The sequence below is a fragment of the Schistocerca serialis genome, chromosome 4 (assembly GCF_023864345.2).
Source record: "Schistocerca serialis cubense isolate TAMUIC-IGC-003099 chromosome 4, iqSchSeri2.2, whole genome shotgun sequence".
Lineage (NCBI taxonomy): Eukaryota > Metazoa > Arthropoda > Insecta > Orthoptera > Acrididae > Schistocerca > Schistocerca serialis.
The window spans coordinates 16,039,397-16,057,474 of record NC_064641.1 but is presented as its reverse complement, the minus strand read 5'-3'; the positions used below and the strand labels follow the sequence as shown (position 1 = coordinate 16,057,474).

The 18,078-nt window shown below is 40.6% G+C and overlaps 1 protein-coding gene across 1 annotated transcript in view; it reads left to right on the top strand.

Moving 5' to 3' along the window:
* Nucleotides 1–358: 358 nt before the first annotated feature.
* The window catches only part of LOC126473669 (solute carrier family 22 member 7-like), a 241,284-nt gene continuing 223,564 nt past the window's right edge, over nucleotides 359–18,078 (top strand). The window contains exon 1 of the mRNA XM_050100902.1: nucleotides 359–439. Within this exon, the coding sequence (XP_049956859.1) occupies nucleotides 398–439 (42 nt within the window). The 5' untranslated portion in view covers nucleotides 359–397. The remainder of the gene's footprint in view (nucleotides 440–18,078) is intronic.

The window sequence follows — 18,078 nt, the reverse complement described above, 5'->3', positions numbered from 1 at the left end:
CTATAGAGTTTCCCAGTCCGCAGCGCCATCTGTTGTTGAAAATTGTAACTACTGTAATTTCGAAAGTTTGTCTGCCTGAAAATGTACTGTTGTCCCAAGCATATTGTAACAAACGGTGTATTTCTATCGCTGCTCGTTTAGTTTTTATTGCCGTTTCAAATATACCGGTCATTTTTGAAACACCCTGAAGTTAGTTACACCCCACATTCTTCCACTCGTGACTGTTATACCCGGTAAACACGTATTTTATCAATGGCGTTATTTTCCTACTGTGGGTGACGCCAGCAGATAAGGAGTATCACAGTAGTTCAGTGGCGCGTAACGTCGGTCTCTTGCTTCACAAGCCGTCGCAGTCAGTCTGTGTGCGACTCCCTTGAACAGACGTCTCTTTGCAGGGATGGGGAAAGACATCGGCAACGGCGAACTGCAAACATTGGAGGTACTGTGGAACGTCTACCCACGTAGAATACACCAAAAGCATCCTCCATTACGTGTTTACATAATTGCACACGGTCAGGATTAAAAAGAAGAATGTTCTAATACAAGCTGTTCGTCTCGAAGAGTGACATCCAATGACTCCAAACTCGACCCTCGTGCCTCACCTCCAAGGGTGTGACGTGACAGATGGCGCTGTAATTGACTAAAGTCAAAATGGGTAAAAAGCCGTTGAAAAGTGGTAACATCTCAAGAAATACACATCAGATTATGGTCCCAGGTGGTTAGAAATGCAATTATTTTCAAATCTTTAATGTGAAACCGGCTTTTATAGCAAAAATACTTTACTTCTGTACAAATCGCACTATATTCAGGAATTTCGCAAATAAGTGTTCTGCAAATACTGCTTGAGCACAGATCGATTGGCATCACTTATCGTTGCATAAGAACTACATTGGGACGGCTTTCAAAACCGCTTGAAAATTTGCATTTGGATACAATAACAACTAGCAGCCTATGTAGATTTTCTTTCACAGATACTTTCCTCTGATGAAACAAATCGCCAAATGAATAGGCATAATAGGCGTTATTCGTAAGCTAATAATCCGCGTTAACTAAAGGAAGTCGAGGATCATATATGAAAGAAATTACACCAAAAATGTGGACCAAGTAATTGTGTTTCGGAGAATCAAGTCTTTTTTGCTACAAAACCGGTTTCTTATTGAAGGTTTTAGGAAAACATCCTTTCTAACTCCTGGGATCCTTATCTGATGTGTGTTTAAATAGTTTTTAATGCAATTCCATTTTTGTCGATTACAGCACTATCTATAACGGACTGTAAAATATTTTAATGCAAAAGTCAGCCTGCGTATTCTTCCTGGAGAATCCGCAACAGAAACTGGGGTTCCTTTTCACGATTTCAAACTGGACTCCTCCCCCCCCCCCCCCACCTCCTGGAGGGGGGCAGGGGATCGAGTATCGTGTCACTGGGTGTGAACAACTTTCATTCCAAACTTTTTTAATCTGATTTGTAGTTTTCCGCGTATTTCCAAAAATATATTTATATTCCTCAGCCTCTATAGCCTGTAACCCACTAACAGCGTATGGCCAACATACCTGGTAGCAACATAAACAGTTTCCAGTCCTCTTCGATTTGCGTATTGAGCGAGGCAGAAATGACTGTCTATATGCCTCCCTAAGCGCCCATATCTCTCTCGTCCTTTTCTCATCATAACAACGCGAGATGTGTAACGGTGACAGTAAGCGCGTTTCCGATTTTTCTCGCAAGATTCTCATCCTAGCTAATCATACAAATTTGAGAGAACCTGAATGACTTTCTGTGACATTATTTATTTATCGTATCGCTTTTGACACATTGAAAAAATAAGTAAGTTCATAGAATATACATCCTAATGTATCCTAGTAAAATCTAAAACATGTAGAGCATTTATGTAAACTGTCCACTCTAGAGTCGCCAGCACGAAGTTTGCCGTCGTGTGATCTTGTGGGGAATTCTTCTGTGATGTGTCTGACGACGGTCTGTGGTTCTCCGCAGTCACAAGAAGGCATGGCTACTTACGCAGTTTCCGTAAAAAATATACACATCTCCCATGTTGAGTTCTAACCCTGTTTAGCATTGACCATGGTCTGCGTGGCAAGTCAAATCCCTGTTGTTCTTGAATGATACACGGCGCAGTATTTTCTTCTTTTCTCTAGTCCACTCCTGCGTCCATTTGAATCGCCCGCATTCTGAAGAAACACCGGGTCGGAACTGTGTTTTGCCCTCCAAATAAAACTCGTGCACTGGTGGGGAGCGCCAAAGATGACCTCGATTTGAGGAAGGCCGGCGTGTACCAGATTCCGTGTCAATGTGGCAAGTCGTATATTGGTCAGACGATGCGTACCATCGAGGATCGATGCCGTGAGCACCAGAGGCACACTCGTCTGATGTATCCGAGCAAGTCGGCGGTCGCTGAACATTGTTTGTCAGAAAATCACGCCATGGAGTATGACCGCACGAGGATTCTGGTACAGACGTCGAGATACTGGGACAGCGTTGTTAGAGAGGCCATGGAAATTCGCACCAATGACGACCTCATAAACCGTGACTGTGGCTATAATCTTAGCAAGGCTTGGGAACCAGCGATCGGGTTAATCAAGAGTAAATCGAGCAAACGTATAGGTGTGACGACCACGGCGGACAGAGCCATCACACCGACGTCATCTCAGACGCCGTCGCTATCTGTTCCACCGCGCGACCGTGGGGCGGGGTGCGGACGGCGGAGGGAACGCGCCGCGGGCGGAGGGTATTTAAATCGGCCGCCGCTGCGACCGAACCCAGTTCCCTCTGAGCAGCCATAGCGTACGGATCTCCGTGCCGGCACGTTCACAGGAGCTCAGTCCGTCAGTTCACCTGATGATGGCGACATGTATGATCGCCGAAATATTGTGCCCGTTGGACACTATAGACTGGCAGCATACCCGTGGATATTTTGGTTATCTAATACGCCGGGAGAAACTCACGAATCACTTCCTTGATTTTGTTTTTGGAACGTCTGCTTCGTAGACGCTGAAGAGAAATGGAGCAAGGAGTGGTCCTTGTGGTAGATATTTTTAATTTACTTTTGTGTCCAAAATTAACGCGACAAACCGTTATTCCCCCTCCCGCGTCTATTTCTCAATATAATGATACAAACTGTCAACCAGATGCCCACACAATCTTATTCTGCTCAGAAGATGGCATTCCGGTCGATGGACAACCATGTCATTGATGGGTTTTTGCATGTCCGTCCTTTTCACTGGAGATCTTGGTCTCCATGGCCGTTCACTATGATAAGAAAATGAAGCCCCTACAGCCGTCCTTATGATCTTATTAACTGTGTAGCTTGTAACCTCCCCCTCACTTATCGACCTTAATGACAGTGAAAAATTAAACCGCGTGTACCTAATGGTAATTTGGGAAAAGCAATCGTCACCGAAGTTAATCAGTCGGTAAAGAGGGAGGAAAGGGTTACATCTAAATGAAAGGAAAAATTCAAATGAAATTGGTGGAAATTAATTTTGAGAAAGAGCGATGTGCGGTCGTTACGTTAAAAATTAACTGGCGTTAATTAGATATTTGAGATTTGGGGAAAATTACCGTCGGCAATCCTATGGACAACTACTATAACTGAAAAAGAAAAGTTAATGCACATATAATCAGCACTAAAAGCGTGGCAACTGAAGGCTGACACGTGTTGTGTGAAAACTGAATGTTTGTCAGGAATAATAAACTTCGCTACACTCTGACTTAATTTAGCAAAAGAATTAATAAAACCGGAAAATTGAAAGTTAATTTAGTGACTGAAATTAATAGTGAACTTTGTTACTGAAGCACTAGGAAATAAAATAAAATAAGGTTAGTCTTGGGCTACCTCAACAATCATCTCAAAAGCTACTTGAATCTACGCAATTTAGAAACAAGAGATTTAACTTTGAACTTGCATTAAATGATTCAGAACAATTAACAATAGTAAAATTTAGTACGTACCAAGCTGAGCTGCAGTCACAGGTAAGCTAAAATATGGTAACAAAACTCGCACTCTTAATTCGTGCGTGTAATCTAAATATTGTAGCCAGCTATGAATACTTTAACTGAACTTTGAAATTAAAGCAGTGAAATGGAACGATATTACTTTAATGCTGGCGTTTGAATTTCAACGACACTTGGGTTCATTTCGAAAGGGAAGGGACCCTGCTTGGTAATGCAATTGGGACAATGAGCACCCAAGGTTCATGCTAAGTTGCTGTATTTTAGTGATGCAAATGGAACAGTTTGAAAAGCTGAGTTCCGCCATACAGTTCTAAAACTTTATGTGCTTTCAGTCTTCCTTGTTGGTTGATTGAAGGTTTGAAGTCGTCGGTCGAGGAGGTGGCGACAATCACTATTTGTCGGTCGTCGCTGTTGGAGAAGCTGGATGTTGGCGCGCCTTCTTCTCGACACGGTCACCAGGCGAAACGGGCTCTTGATGTGTGCCAGCTAATGTTTCCCGTCTGCGACACCGTGCCAGAAACTGTCATAGCAAGTCGAGTGGAATTACATACTGCCAAACCCCGAAAGTGTGGCAACTCGCAGGAGGGTCACAACACACCTGCTCCACCGCCCTACTCCAGCCAGACCCCTGCTCTGCCCTCGCTCCACGCGGCAGAGTTCACACTACCAAAGATCCTAAACACTTTGGTTCTCCACACGACCTGCAATAGATGGAAATAGGAGGATATGCATTTCCGGCATTACAAGCTACCAGTTCCAGCGCATCACAGCGCCACCCTCAGAACTTAGTTGACGCTGATAAGACCTTCAGCATCAACTAAGCTCTGAAGGTGGCGCGCTGATGCGCCGAAACTGCTAGCCACACAATAAATAAGATCACAAGGACGGCTGTAGGGCCTACATTTTCTTACAATGCCAGTGACGACATCAGGGCACCTGTGAAACGAGGTAGTGTTCGCCGGCTAGTCCCACATCCACAATCGCTGTGTACACAGTCACAGACTGTGCAGTATGGCGCAGAGAAGATGCCTACCAGACTCTCTGCGGTGGAGAAACACAGAGAGAACGGAGGCAGGACAGTCGCAATATGATGTGACCCGATGACTTAGTGTGAATCGTTCTGTTGTTTCTCGGTTGTGGCGGCAGTTTATAAAGACCGAAACTGTGTCCCAAAGACCAGTGCAGGGACGACCACGTGTGACTTCAGAAGAGGATCGTCATTTGGCTATACCCCCATATCTCTGACATCGATCTGTTTTAGAATTCTAGAACATGGTTTTTGCTCGGGTATCCTGTCATTTCTGGAAACCCAGAATCTACTCTGTAGGAATCAACATGGACTTCGGGAACAGCGATTGTGTGAGACCCAACTCGCTTTATTTGTTCATGAGACCCAGAAAATATTAGATACAGGCTCTTTAATTTTACTGTAGGCAGTATCTATCTTACCCCTCGAGAGATAAGCCTCTACAGCCTTACATTTGTCCTCTAGCCATCGCTGCTTAGCCATTTTGCAGTTCCTGTCAATCTCATTTTTGAGACGTTTGTATTACTTTTTGCCTGCTTCACTTACTGCATTTTTGTATTTTCTCCTTTCATCAATTAAATTCAATACCTCTTCTGTTACCCAAGGATTTCTACTAGCCTTCGTCTTTTTACCTACTCGATCCTCTGCTGCCTTCACTACTTCATTCCTCAAAGCTACCCATCCTTCTTCTACTGTGTTTCTTTCCCCCATTACTGTCAATTGTTCTTCCTGAAACTCGGTACAACCTCTGATTCTTTCAGTTTATCCAGGTCCATCTCCATAAATTCCCACCTTTTTGCAGTTTCTTCAGTTTTAATCCACAGGTAACAACCAATAAATTGTGGTCAGAGTCCACATCTGCCCCTGGAAATGTCTAACAATTTAAAATCTGGTTCCTAAAACTCTGTCTTACAATTATATAATCTATCTGAAACCTTCTAGTATCTCCAGGCCTCTTCCATGTATACAACCTTCTTTCGTGATTCTTCAACGAAGTGTTAGCTATGATTAAGTTATGCTCTGTGCAAAATTCTACCAGGCCGCTTCCTGTTTCATTTCTTGGCCCCAATCCATTATCACCTACTACGTTTCCTTCTCTTCCTTTTCCTACTGTCGAATTCCAGTCACCCGTGACTATGAAATTTTCGTCTCCCTTCACTACCTGAATAATTTATTTTATATCATACATTTCATCTATTTCTTCATCATCTGCACAGCTAGTTGGCATATAAACTTGTACCACTGTAGTAGGCATGGGCTTTGTGTCTATCTTGGCCACAATAATGCCTTCACTATGCTGTTTGTAGTAGCTAACCCGCACTCCAATTTTTTTATTCATTATTAAACCTACTCCTGCATTACCCCTATTTGATTTTGTATTTGTAGCCCTGTAATCACCAGACCAAAAGTCTTGTTCCTCCTGCCACCGAACTTCACTAATTCCCACTATATCTAACTTTAACCTATCCATTTCCCTTTTTAAATTTTCTAACCTACCTACCCGATTAAGGGATTTGACATTCCACGCTCTGATCCGTAGAATGCCAATTTTCTTTGTTCTGATAACGACGTCCTCTTGAGTAGTCCCCGCCCGGAGATCCGAATGGGCGACTATTTTACCTCAAGAATATTTTACCCAAGAGGACGCCATCATCGTTTAATCATACAGTAAAGCTGCATGCCCTCAGGAAAAATTACGGCTGTAGTTTTCCCTTGTTTTCAGCCATTCGCAGTAGCAGCACAGCAAGGCTGTTTTGGTTAGTGTTACAGGGCCATATCAGTCAATCATCCAGACTGTTGCCCCTGCAACTACTGGAAAGGCTGCTGCCCCTCTGCAGGAACCACACGTTTGTCTGGCCTCTCAACAGAAACCCCTCATTGTGGTTGTACCTATGGTACGGCTATCTGTATCGCTGAGGCACGCAAGCCTCCTCACCAAAGGCAAGGTCCATGGTTCCTCGGGGGGGGGGGGGGGGGCACATAATGAAATATATGACATCAGTGAATAAGAATAGCAGCCTTGTGTTGCAAAATACACACAAGTAACAACCCTGTTCATTAATAAAACATTGTCAAAATCAGCAAATGTACGCAAGCATGTCGCTGCACAAGTAAATTCATAGAGCATAAAATTTAACACAAAGTATAAATCAGGTAATCGCGAGCAGCGAATTACGTTTAAAGTACATACTTAAGTAGACTTATGTTACCTGAAAAATAAACTCAATTAATAGTTACCTTTTTAGTTTATTACTTTCTTCCTCGAAATTACATTCTTCCTGAAATTTTCTCGATAGCAGGTCTTCTTAATGTCGGACACGCAGAGAATTTACTGTAATTCTTAAAGATTTATACAAATGTATCCTGTGAAAACTGAACATTAATATCATAAGTTATCAAGTCACTATAGCCTTATACTGAATTTAACCGGAGTAATTAGACTGTGTATTTGTCTACGGCTGTCAGTGCATTCGCACTGAGCGATCGATTAGCTGTAGGTAGTCGTGACGTAGGAAGTAATTGTTTGCGGTCAACGGTTCCCTTCTGCGGCGCGCGGACTGACTGTCGTTTTGTGTCTGTGCTGCCGCTAGAACACGGCCCGGTATCCATGTGTTCTCTGCATGTTTACGTGTAACTGTTAATTTTCTCAAAAGTATGTCATTCGACAAAAATTTTAACGTTCGATACATGATGTATTGCCTTAGAGCGCCGTGATTGTTGAGTTTCTACTTCAACAGTGTTATCATGAATAATTTTGCGAACTATATATGGACCGCTATAAGGCAGAAAAAATTTGCGACACAAGCCTTTTCCTTTGTGAGACAAATGATGAGACTTAATTAATAACTTTTGACCAACTGACAAAGTTTTGAAACGACCGGGACATTTAGCTGATTTCTCTCTTCTAGCAACCGCAGATGCAAATTTTGTAGTACCAGGTTGACAACTTCAGAATGCCGCTGTTTCCGAGTAGGTGGAAAAGGAAATATTTCAGAAATACGATTTGTCGGTGCTTTCTTTTTTAATATCAATATAGGCGGTAAAGAAGTTGAATCATTACGGAGTTCGTTCAGAATGTTTTGAAAAATATGAAAATACTTATCCAACGTTCTGCGATTATGATGACAATAAAGACGACACAATTTATTAATTTCCTTCATCCATCTCCCTGACGGGTTAGATTGAGGGTGCAAAAGTGAAATGAAAATTGGTTTAATCTTACAACGCCGTAGAGTATGAAGCCAAATTTTAGAGCGAAACTGTGATCCATTATCTGATATAACTTTATCAACATGTCCCACTTCTTTAAGAAAATGTTTGATGAAAGCATTAGATACTGAAGGAGTTGTTGCTTTGCGTAAAGGTGTAAAACACACAAATTTTGATGTCATTTCCACTACTACCATAATGTACGCAAAACCATTAGTAGAACAAACCACTGGACTGGACAAATCGACTGCAGCCATTTCCTTTAATCTCGCTAGAATGATAGGAAACAACAGTGCTCTGTGAGAAATAGTTGGCGGCTTAGCCTTTTGACATAATTTGCATTTAGCAAGAACAAATCGAATACGTTTTTCCATATTACTGAAGTAGCAATTTTCTCGTAATTTATGAAAGCATTTTCATGCACCAAAGTGTGCATAGCTGAAATGTGTATACCAAATCAATTTATTAACCCTCTCATCAGAAATGCAAACTAACCAAACAGAGTTGTCAACCGAATTTCTTTTAGAAAGAACATCATTACGAACTAAATAATACTGTCTAATCACTACGCTTCCCTTTCTCCTCCACTTCTCCTTAATGTCCTTCGAGATTGGATCCTTGTTTTGCTTCCTTAGCGATGTCCTGGAGCGAAGACGACATGAAATTTTCAAACGCAACACCTTGAATATACATCAAGCAATAATTGTTTTCTTTGCAGTCTTCCTCAGCACTTTGTTTCAAACCCATAGGTGCATGTAATAAAGCATCAGCAATAATATTAGAAGAACCCTGGATGTAAACAATACTAAAATCAAATTCCTGTAGATACAGTGCCCTTCGTGATAATCTTCCATGTGTTAATTTAGTTGACATAAGAAATTCCAGAGCTCGATGATCGGTGTAAACCTTAGTATGTCTGCCATACAAAAAGATGCGAAATTTTGTGAAAGCCCAAACAACAGGCAAAGCTTCATGTTCTGTGATCGAATAATTCTTTTCTGATTTAGAGAGAACACGACTTCCAAATGCAATAGTTTTCTGTACTACAACGTTGTTTTCTTCTATCTCTTGAAATAAGTGCGCACCTAGGCCTTTGTATGATGAGTCCATCGCCAAACAAAATTCTAATTGAGCTTCCTCATCCCAACACCAATTAGAATTCTTTCCAGAAAGTTCACATAAACGAGGTGTGGCCAAATTGTCCAATCTAACAAAGCATCTAAGAAACTTACAGACACCAAGGAAATTACAAACATCACGTTTAGTAGTAGGAACAGCATAATTACGAATAACGTCTCGTATCTCTGGATCAGGAAGATACCTTCTGTTGAAATAATGTGACCAAGAAATTTCACCTGAGAACGACCAAATTCAGATTTTCCCAAGTTCACTGTAATGCCAACTCTTGCAAAAATACGAATCCAAAATTTTGTTGTGCTCACTCCAAGAACGTTTAGCAATAAGAATATCGTCAACATATGAAGTAATACTGTTACGAAGATAAACAGGTAAAATTTCATTTAAACCAAGAATGAATGCTGCTGAAGATACAGTAAGTCCAAATGGTAATTTCCGAAATTGATAACAGTTACCAAAGGCTAAAAAGGCGCTGTATTTTCAACAATCAGGGTGGAGTTCAATTTGCCAAAAACTTGCACGGAGATCAATTGTGGATAAAACTTTAATTCCACGGAAATGTTGAAGAAGTTCATCTAAATTTTGTGGACCGTCAGTTTCAGGAATGATGATATTATTTATCAGTCTGGAATCCAGAACCAAACGAATTGACCCATCCTTTTTAAGAACGACATGTAATGGGCTGGTATAAGGACTGACAGCTGGCTCAATAATGCCTTGATCTAACATGGATTGAAGTTATTTCTTAACCTTGTCTCTATAAGCCACAGGAATAGCGTATGTTTTTCCCCGAAATGGTGTGTGTGTTCTTTTACTTTAAATAAATATTGTAAGCCTTGTATAGTTCCTGTGTGATGACTAAATACTGTAGTATGTGAAGTCAAAATGTGGTGTAATTTTTCTCTTGCAACGTCATCTGTCACTTCAGCTTTGTTAACCTTTTCATTAATTAATTCTTCACTATTAATCATATCATCCATCGCGTCTCTGTATCTACTGTCGTTGTCATGAATGAACACATTGTCGTCATAATACTCAGCGAAAACATCAGAAGTAAGAAACCTTAAACAATTTGTGTCTGATTCAGATTTCGTTACTCACTCGAAAAATTTCAAACACCTCGGCATTCCGGCAACATTCAAGTTCACACTTCCTTCCTTAAAGTTTGAAATTGCTTTATATGTGTTAAGAAACTCCATACCTAATATAATTTGTGTATTGAGTAATGGAACAATAATAAAATTAGCAGAAAATTCATATCCTTGACAAATGAAATTTAAGTTGGTCTGTTGTTTGACTTCCACACTTTTTCCAGAAATAGCTCCTCGAATTGTGGTTTTAGAAACAGGTAACACAGGATAAGCAATAGTTCTTACACATATACGAAAACCTAATTCACTAATAAAATTCAGTGGGCTCCCAGAATCTAAAACCGCAGTGAACTTATTCTTACTCACACATACTTCAATAACAGAATGTAAAAATGTGTCTGCATTGTTTTCCTTTTCGTCTAGCAAAATATCTCTAATGTCTTCCAAGCGCACGTAGTGTAAAGTCGTAGTGTCATTACTTTCTGAACCGTCTGTATTGCTGCCAGAAGCCGAAGCTACAAGTCATTGTCGATTGTTTGTGTCACGTCTTTGATTATTCGCGTCACTTCACGGATCATTTTCTACGATTTGCACTTGTCTCTCTGAATTTCTGTCACGTGGAGGATGCCAATTAGGTCCTTCCTGTCTGTTAGATGTAAATTCTTGGCTGTGTCTGTTATTAAACTTTCTATTTTCATGGCTATCTGCATGACTACTTCATGTGTAATTTCGACTGTCACTTCTGAAATTCTTGTTAGGGCTACTACCCTGGTTATTCCTGTAGTAGGAATTCCCATTATTGTATGAATAGTTTCTGTCTTGATGATACCGATTACTGTTTCTGTATGATTGATCATTCCGGTAAGAATTTCTGTTATTATAATTGTCTGTGTAATTTCTGTTAGAACGTCTGTTATTGTCATAAGGCTGGTATTTATTGTCCTGTCTGTTTCGTCTCTCATTTCCGAAATTAACGTTATAACGTCCGTTCCGATCATTATCGCTTTTCTCTGAAAATCTATTGTGGTTACCGTTACTGAAAAAATTACAAGAAGTTACATCGTCGTCGTCATACTCAAGTTCTTGCAGCAAAGTCTTAAAAGTTTCAATGTCGTCTTTACATCTTCCGGCTAAAACAATGTATCTTATCGATTGTGGCAGCTTAGTTAAACAGTTCAGTCGGGCTATTAGGATTGGAAAGGAATTGATTCTTTTGAATCACGTCTTCAAAGTATTCTGCCGGCGTGCGGAACTCAGACTGTTTAAAATTACACTGCATAATAAGACTATGTTTGACTCTGTCTTCCGTGTTTTCTGACCAATATGCCGATAGAAATGCATGATAAAAATCATTTAAATTATTAAAATCTCTAATAAGTGCGCGCATGCGCGTCGCCGGTTCGTTTTCTAAATATCCACACATAAATTCCAGTTTGTGACTCAGTGGCCAATTTGGCGGAAGTGCGTACATAAATTGATCTAACCATGCGCATGGATGTATGTCATTATTAGAATTGCGAAAGAACTTAAATTTCCGAACAGTTAAAAAGTGTTTATAGTCGAAGTTTTCGCCTCGTGGCGACAAAGACCTACCGCGTCTGTCCCAGTCGGAATGTCGATTATTGTCAAGTTCGCGAGCATGGCGCTCTCTTGTTGCATCTCGTAAATGAAATAAATTACTTTCTTCAAAACCCCCCGCTATCGGCGATTCTAAATTTCTTTTACTGTCTTTTCCTACGATTTCGCTTTCAATTTGTGTAACTTGCTTTCGTAAAGCCTCAAATTCCCTTTTAACGCGTTCATTAAATTTGCCCTGATTTTCAACATGTTTATTTATATTCTCGTACTCTTCTGTTCCTGCAAATGGCAATGGAGCTGTATCATCTGAATCTCTGTTCCCATTTAAACTAAGATTTGTCAATTTATCTGAAATCTCCTCAACCTTTTCCGTTAAGTCACCTATTTGTTCTTTCTGTTTATTTACGTCTTCCGTAAGTGTCGCGACTCGGGTTTCAGTATTGACACATTTAGTAGTTAACTGTTCATATTGTTGTTTTAGGTTATTTATTTTGTCATTTTGTACGGATTCCTCGATTGTTTCAGATATTTCTTCCGTATCGTGTGTACGCTGTAAATTTAACTCTGAAAATTTTTGTACTATCACGCGATCTCTTTCTTCCTGTTCTCTATCCTGTTCCTTTTGTCTAATTTCTATTGAAGTTAATCTGTTATTGTGAGCATTCAAAATCGGTTGTACTTCTTCTCTAATTTCTTTCTTTAATTCATCTTTCATGTTTTCAAAACATGTCCCTATTCGTGAGTCTAACCGTGTTGCCATTGTTCCCATCTCTGTTTTAAATTCAGATCCTAACTGTGTTTTCATTGTTCCCATATCAGTTTTAATTGTTCCAATTTGTGATCCCAAATTTAATATTGCACTCATCAACTGCTCCATATTAAGTGGTTCGAAATTCTTTTCGCCCCTAACATTTACCATAAAACTAACTTCCTTCGTCATAGCCGTAAAACTATCTGTGTTCGATACTATTCCAGAATCTTCTAACGTTAATCTCGTATTCTGAAAAAATTGTGAAAAAATTTGAACTGGTTCCGGACTATTTTCCCGGCTTATTAAATTGGTTTCTACTTTATTATTCACCAAACTGTTCTCCTGTGTTGGCGAGTTCGCCATGTTAACAAATTCGTTATTCTGACTATCCATCATTCTTACCTTTTTCATCGATTGCGTAATCATTTACAAAACATACAAAACTCGTCAGTATACGAAAATTACACACAATATAACACTTTATCACCAACAATACCATTCACACGAAATGCTTCTTGACAAACACGATTAACGAACAATTAAAACCTTCACAATTGCACAAAATTGTCAAACCTTTATACGACACATCAAAGATTAAAATCTACAAAAATACCATTGGAAGAATGACAAGACAACTATAAATGTTCAGTTACAAATTCTACACTTGCAATATAGACTACAACAATACTACTGTCTACTATTTTTACTATGAAAAGAATTCCAAGGGACGATCCGAAGCAGCGGTCGCCACGTTCATGGGGGCTTAACTAAAAAGAAAAGACTAATATTAATGAATAAACGCAATAATTTTGCTAGCTGTATGACCGGTTACTAAGTCTCGTAACCGGTTGGACCTGACTAGTATTAGCACGCAATCTGACTGCATAAAATAAAAATAAAGAATGACAAGGAATTTCCATTAACACAATTGATTAATTAAGTCCCCTGCAACTATAAAAGCAACGAAACAACAAAGCACAAGTGTAACTGTTCTGTGTGTGGTAGTGTGACTCAACGTACATGTATCTGGCTCTGTTCTTTCTCAATACGACAAAATATTTTAAACACCATTTACAATAAATTAATTGAAAAACTAGAAATACTATAATTGCACATAGAAACCAGAATTACAAGTCTAATAAAGGAACACGAGCCAGATGCTTTGTTGACTGTGAGCAAGAGGGATTGTTCTTAAAGAAAACTATAACACCTTTCTACCTCATTACATATTGACGAAAATATTCCATTACACCAGCATCATAAATCAAAAGCCCATCTCCTTTCTCAAATATATTCTGACAATTGCATCTTGTTCCATCTATACATTACACCAACCAAACAGTACAACACTCAGATCGTCTACCCTCTCATCCCAACAGAACAACAGTTGCCCTCGACACCCTCTGAACTACTACTGCGACTAGTGGAGGCGGCGGAATAATAATCTTTGTCGCAATCTCTGGCGCTGTGACTCAGTGTAACCACCTTTCAATAGTTCCGCACATCTGTTCGACGTCCCTTCTTGAAAACGGGGATGACCTGTGCCCTTTTCCAATGTTTTGGAACGCTACGCTCTTCTAGAGATCTACGGTACACCACTGCAATAAGAGGGGCAAGTTCCTTCGCGTAGTCTGTGTAAAATCGAACTGGTATCCCATCAGGTCCAGCGGCCTTTCCTCTTTTGAGCGATTTTAATTGTTTTTTTATCCCTCTGTCATCTATTTCGATGTATACCATTTTGTCATCTGTGCGTCAATCTAGAGAAGGAACTACAATGCAGCCTTCCTCTGTGAAACAGCTTTGGAAAAAGACATTTAGTATTTCGGCCTTTAGTCTGTCGTCCTCCGTTTCAGTACCATTTTGATCACAGAGTGTCTGGACATTTTGTTTTGATCCACCTGCCGCTTTGACATAAGACCAAAATTTCTTAGGATTTTCTGCCAAGTCAGTGCATAGAAGTTTACTTTCGAATTCATTGAACGCCGCTCGCATAGCCCTCCTCACATTACATTTCGCTTCTTGTAGTTTTTGTTTGTCTGCAAGGACGTTTTCATTAGATGCTGTTGGTTCTCGTTCTGCTGATGAGTAAGTTGCGTGAGTAGAACTTCCAGTGTAGGTGGGTCCTAGCCCACCGCCATTTTATTGTGTTATAACTAGGAATAACACGATAAATATATCACCATTCTCGACTTATTGACACTGCACTGATGCAAATAACTGTGTTACTGGGCGCCAAGTTGTAGATGAACACTTCATGGAAAATTACATAAAACGATGGCGGTTATACCAATGTCCGGGGAGTGCAAGTGAAAAGCAGACTTCCAGCGGAAATCAGAATCCCGTCGACGTACTAAGCCTAGTGAACATTCGAGTCCAACTTCCAGTATAGCATTCCGATTCCAAGTCCAGAGTGCAGCCAAATCAGTATCGAACAGCAGGTCCACTGCAGCGTAGCACTTCAAAGTTGTAGAGTAGAACACAGCGCGGTGAGAACTCACTTGAAGACGTCAGTTGCTGCATTAAATGAGGCTCCATAGCAGGCCCCCACAACCGCACAAGTAGTCGACTGTGAAGAGCGGACAAATTGAATAGCTGGGCGGCGGCCATTAGAGTGGTAAAGTGACACGCGGAGTTCGAATGCTTATACATCGCTTTTGGTTATAAAATGCCTTCCCTTGAGTTAGGTCACAAACATAATGCCTCATTTAAATACGTTACTACAATATACTTCTTAATTTATGAACAAACAGCAACTAGTCACTGTTTAAGAATTTATCTTACGTACTACATGGAATCTGCCGTAGCTAAAAGTTATGTACTGGACCCCTAGCAGTTTTCGTAGTTCATTTAAGATAGATGTACGCAAAATGCATCAAAATACTCTAAGATTTGCCCACTACATTAATAGATATTTTCTGATTCTGCCTTGCTTTAGATTTTATGACGAGAAGTGCGTTATTTATGGCATAGTGCTTTGGCAACTCACGACCAAATTATCAAGTTTCAACCTAATCTAGACCATGAAAACACTACCGATCAGCCAACTTTCTTCAAAATGATCAGAACATATAAAATGGTATTCTATCGGTCGGAAATCTAGCCTTCTGACAGCGTGTAACCATTTTTGTAACAGCTGTGGTTTTGAGAAAGGAAACCTGCAAATAGATGCACAGACATTATGCTAATACCATGTTACAAAATCATTTATTAAGTGCACTGACATACAAAACAACTTAAAATATTCACATATCGGTGAAATGTAATATTCGTACCTTTCTCGAATTTATTCGTACAATTAATCGCTGCACAACTCTTCACCATTGTACTTCTTTTGATTGGAACGTACAGACAGTAGAATTACGAGTAACAAATACTGTATGTACGCCCCAACAAATATACAACGTTGAATCAGGGTTTTCATGAACAGTCGCTGGCCGGAGTGGTCAAGCGGTTGTAGACGGTACAGTTTGGAACCGCGTGACCACTATGGTCGCAGGTTCGAATCCTGCCTCGGGCATGGATGTGTGTGATGTCCTTAGGTTAGTTAGGTTTAAGTAGTTCTAAGTTCTAGGGGACTGATGACCACAGGAGTTGAGTCCCATAGTGCTCAGAGCCATTTGAACCATCTTCATGAACAATACTACACAACACATCAGACTACAACCACTACAATGGCGTCCAGCCGAAGGTTCAAATTATCCCGCGACTGCAGCGCCATCAGTGAGTCTAGTTATTTTTTACAAGGTCTTTGCTCCATAGTTAACCGAGCCGGCGGCTGGGGTCGCGGTACAGTGTGGGCGGCCAATCGCTGAGTGTTATGGGTGACCAATCGCGCGCGCTCACACGAAGCCGACCTGTGATGTTAGTAGGGGGCGGTGCAAGGACAAGTGCGGCCGACGATGCATTTTTTGCCCGCGCGTAATGGAGCGCGCTGTTGCTCGACGCAGAGATTTAATAGTGGTGAATACCATAATTCCCTTCCCCACCTGTTCTCAATCTGAACATGCCGTCCGTCTCTAATGGCCTCACCGTCGACGAGATGTTAAACCCAGATCTTCCTTTCTTCTTCGAGTATTGGAGGACCATGGTCAAATACAGCTGTTAAGACTGTATATTAAAAATGAAGAAATTGCTCCAGCTGTATTTAAGGTGTCGATTTTATTTTGGCAACTAGTTTCAACGTTGTAACTAGTTGCCAAAATAAATCGATTCCTTAAATACAGCTGGAGCAATTTCTTCATTTTTAATATAAATTTATAACAGCTGACGTCCCACTGTCTTCCATTTCAACTATGGATGAACGAAGGTTAGGATTTTAAGTTTTCTGCGGTTTCTCTAAAACTCCTAAGGCAAATGCTGGGATGGTTGCTTTGAAAAAGCAAACCACTGTACCACCTACGTTGCAACTAAGACTTCATCTACATCTACATCTACATTTATACTCCGCAAGCCACCCAACGGTGTGTGGCGGAGGGCACTTTACGTGCCACTGTCATTACCTCCCTTTCCTGTTCCAGTCGCGTATGGTTCGCGGGAAGAACGACTGCCGGAAAGCCTCCGTGCGCGCTCTAATCTCTCTAATTTTACATTAGTGATCTCCTCGGGAGGTATAAGTAGGGGGAAGCAATATATTCGATACCTCATCCAGAAACGCACCCTCTCGAAACCTGGCGAGCAAGCTACACCGCGATGCAGAGCGCCTCTCTTGCAGAGTCTGCCACTTGAGTTTGCTTAACATCTCCGTAACGCTATCACGCTTACCAAATATCCCTGTGACGAAACGCGCCGCTCTTCTTTGGATCTTCTCTATCTCCTCCGTCAAACCGATCTGCAATACTCAAGTATAGGTCGAACGAGTAAGCCACCTCCTTTGTTGATGGACTACATTTTCTAAGCACTCTCCCAATGAATCTCAACCTGGTACCCGACTTACCAACAATTAATTTTATATGATCATTCCACTTCAAATCGCTCCGCACGCATACTCCCAGATATTTTACGGAAGTAACTGCTACCAGTGTTTGTTCCACTATCATATAATCATACAATAAAGGATCCTTCTTTATATGTATTCGCAATACATTACATTTGTCTATGTTAAGGGACAGTTGCCACTCCATGCACCAAGTGCCTGTCCGCTGCAGATCTTCCTGCATTTCGCTACAATTTTCTAATGCTGCAACTTCTCTGTATACTACAGCATCATCCGCGAAAATCCGCATGGAAATTCCGACACTATCTACTTCTTTATTCACAAAATCAATTTCATTTTTCGGCAACCCATTTTTATGGTAATGCGTGTTATTATGTATGCCTT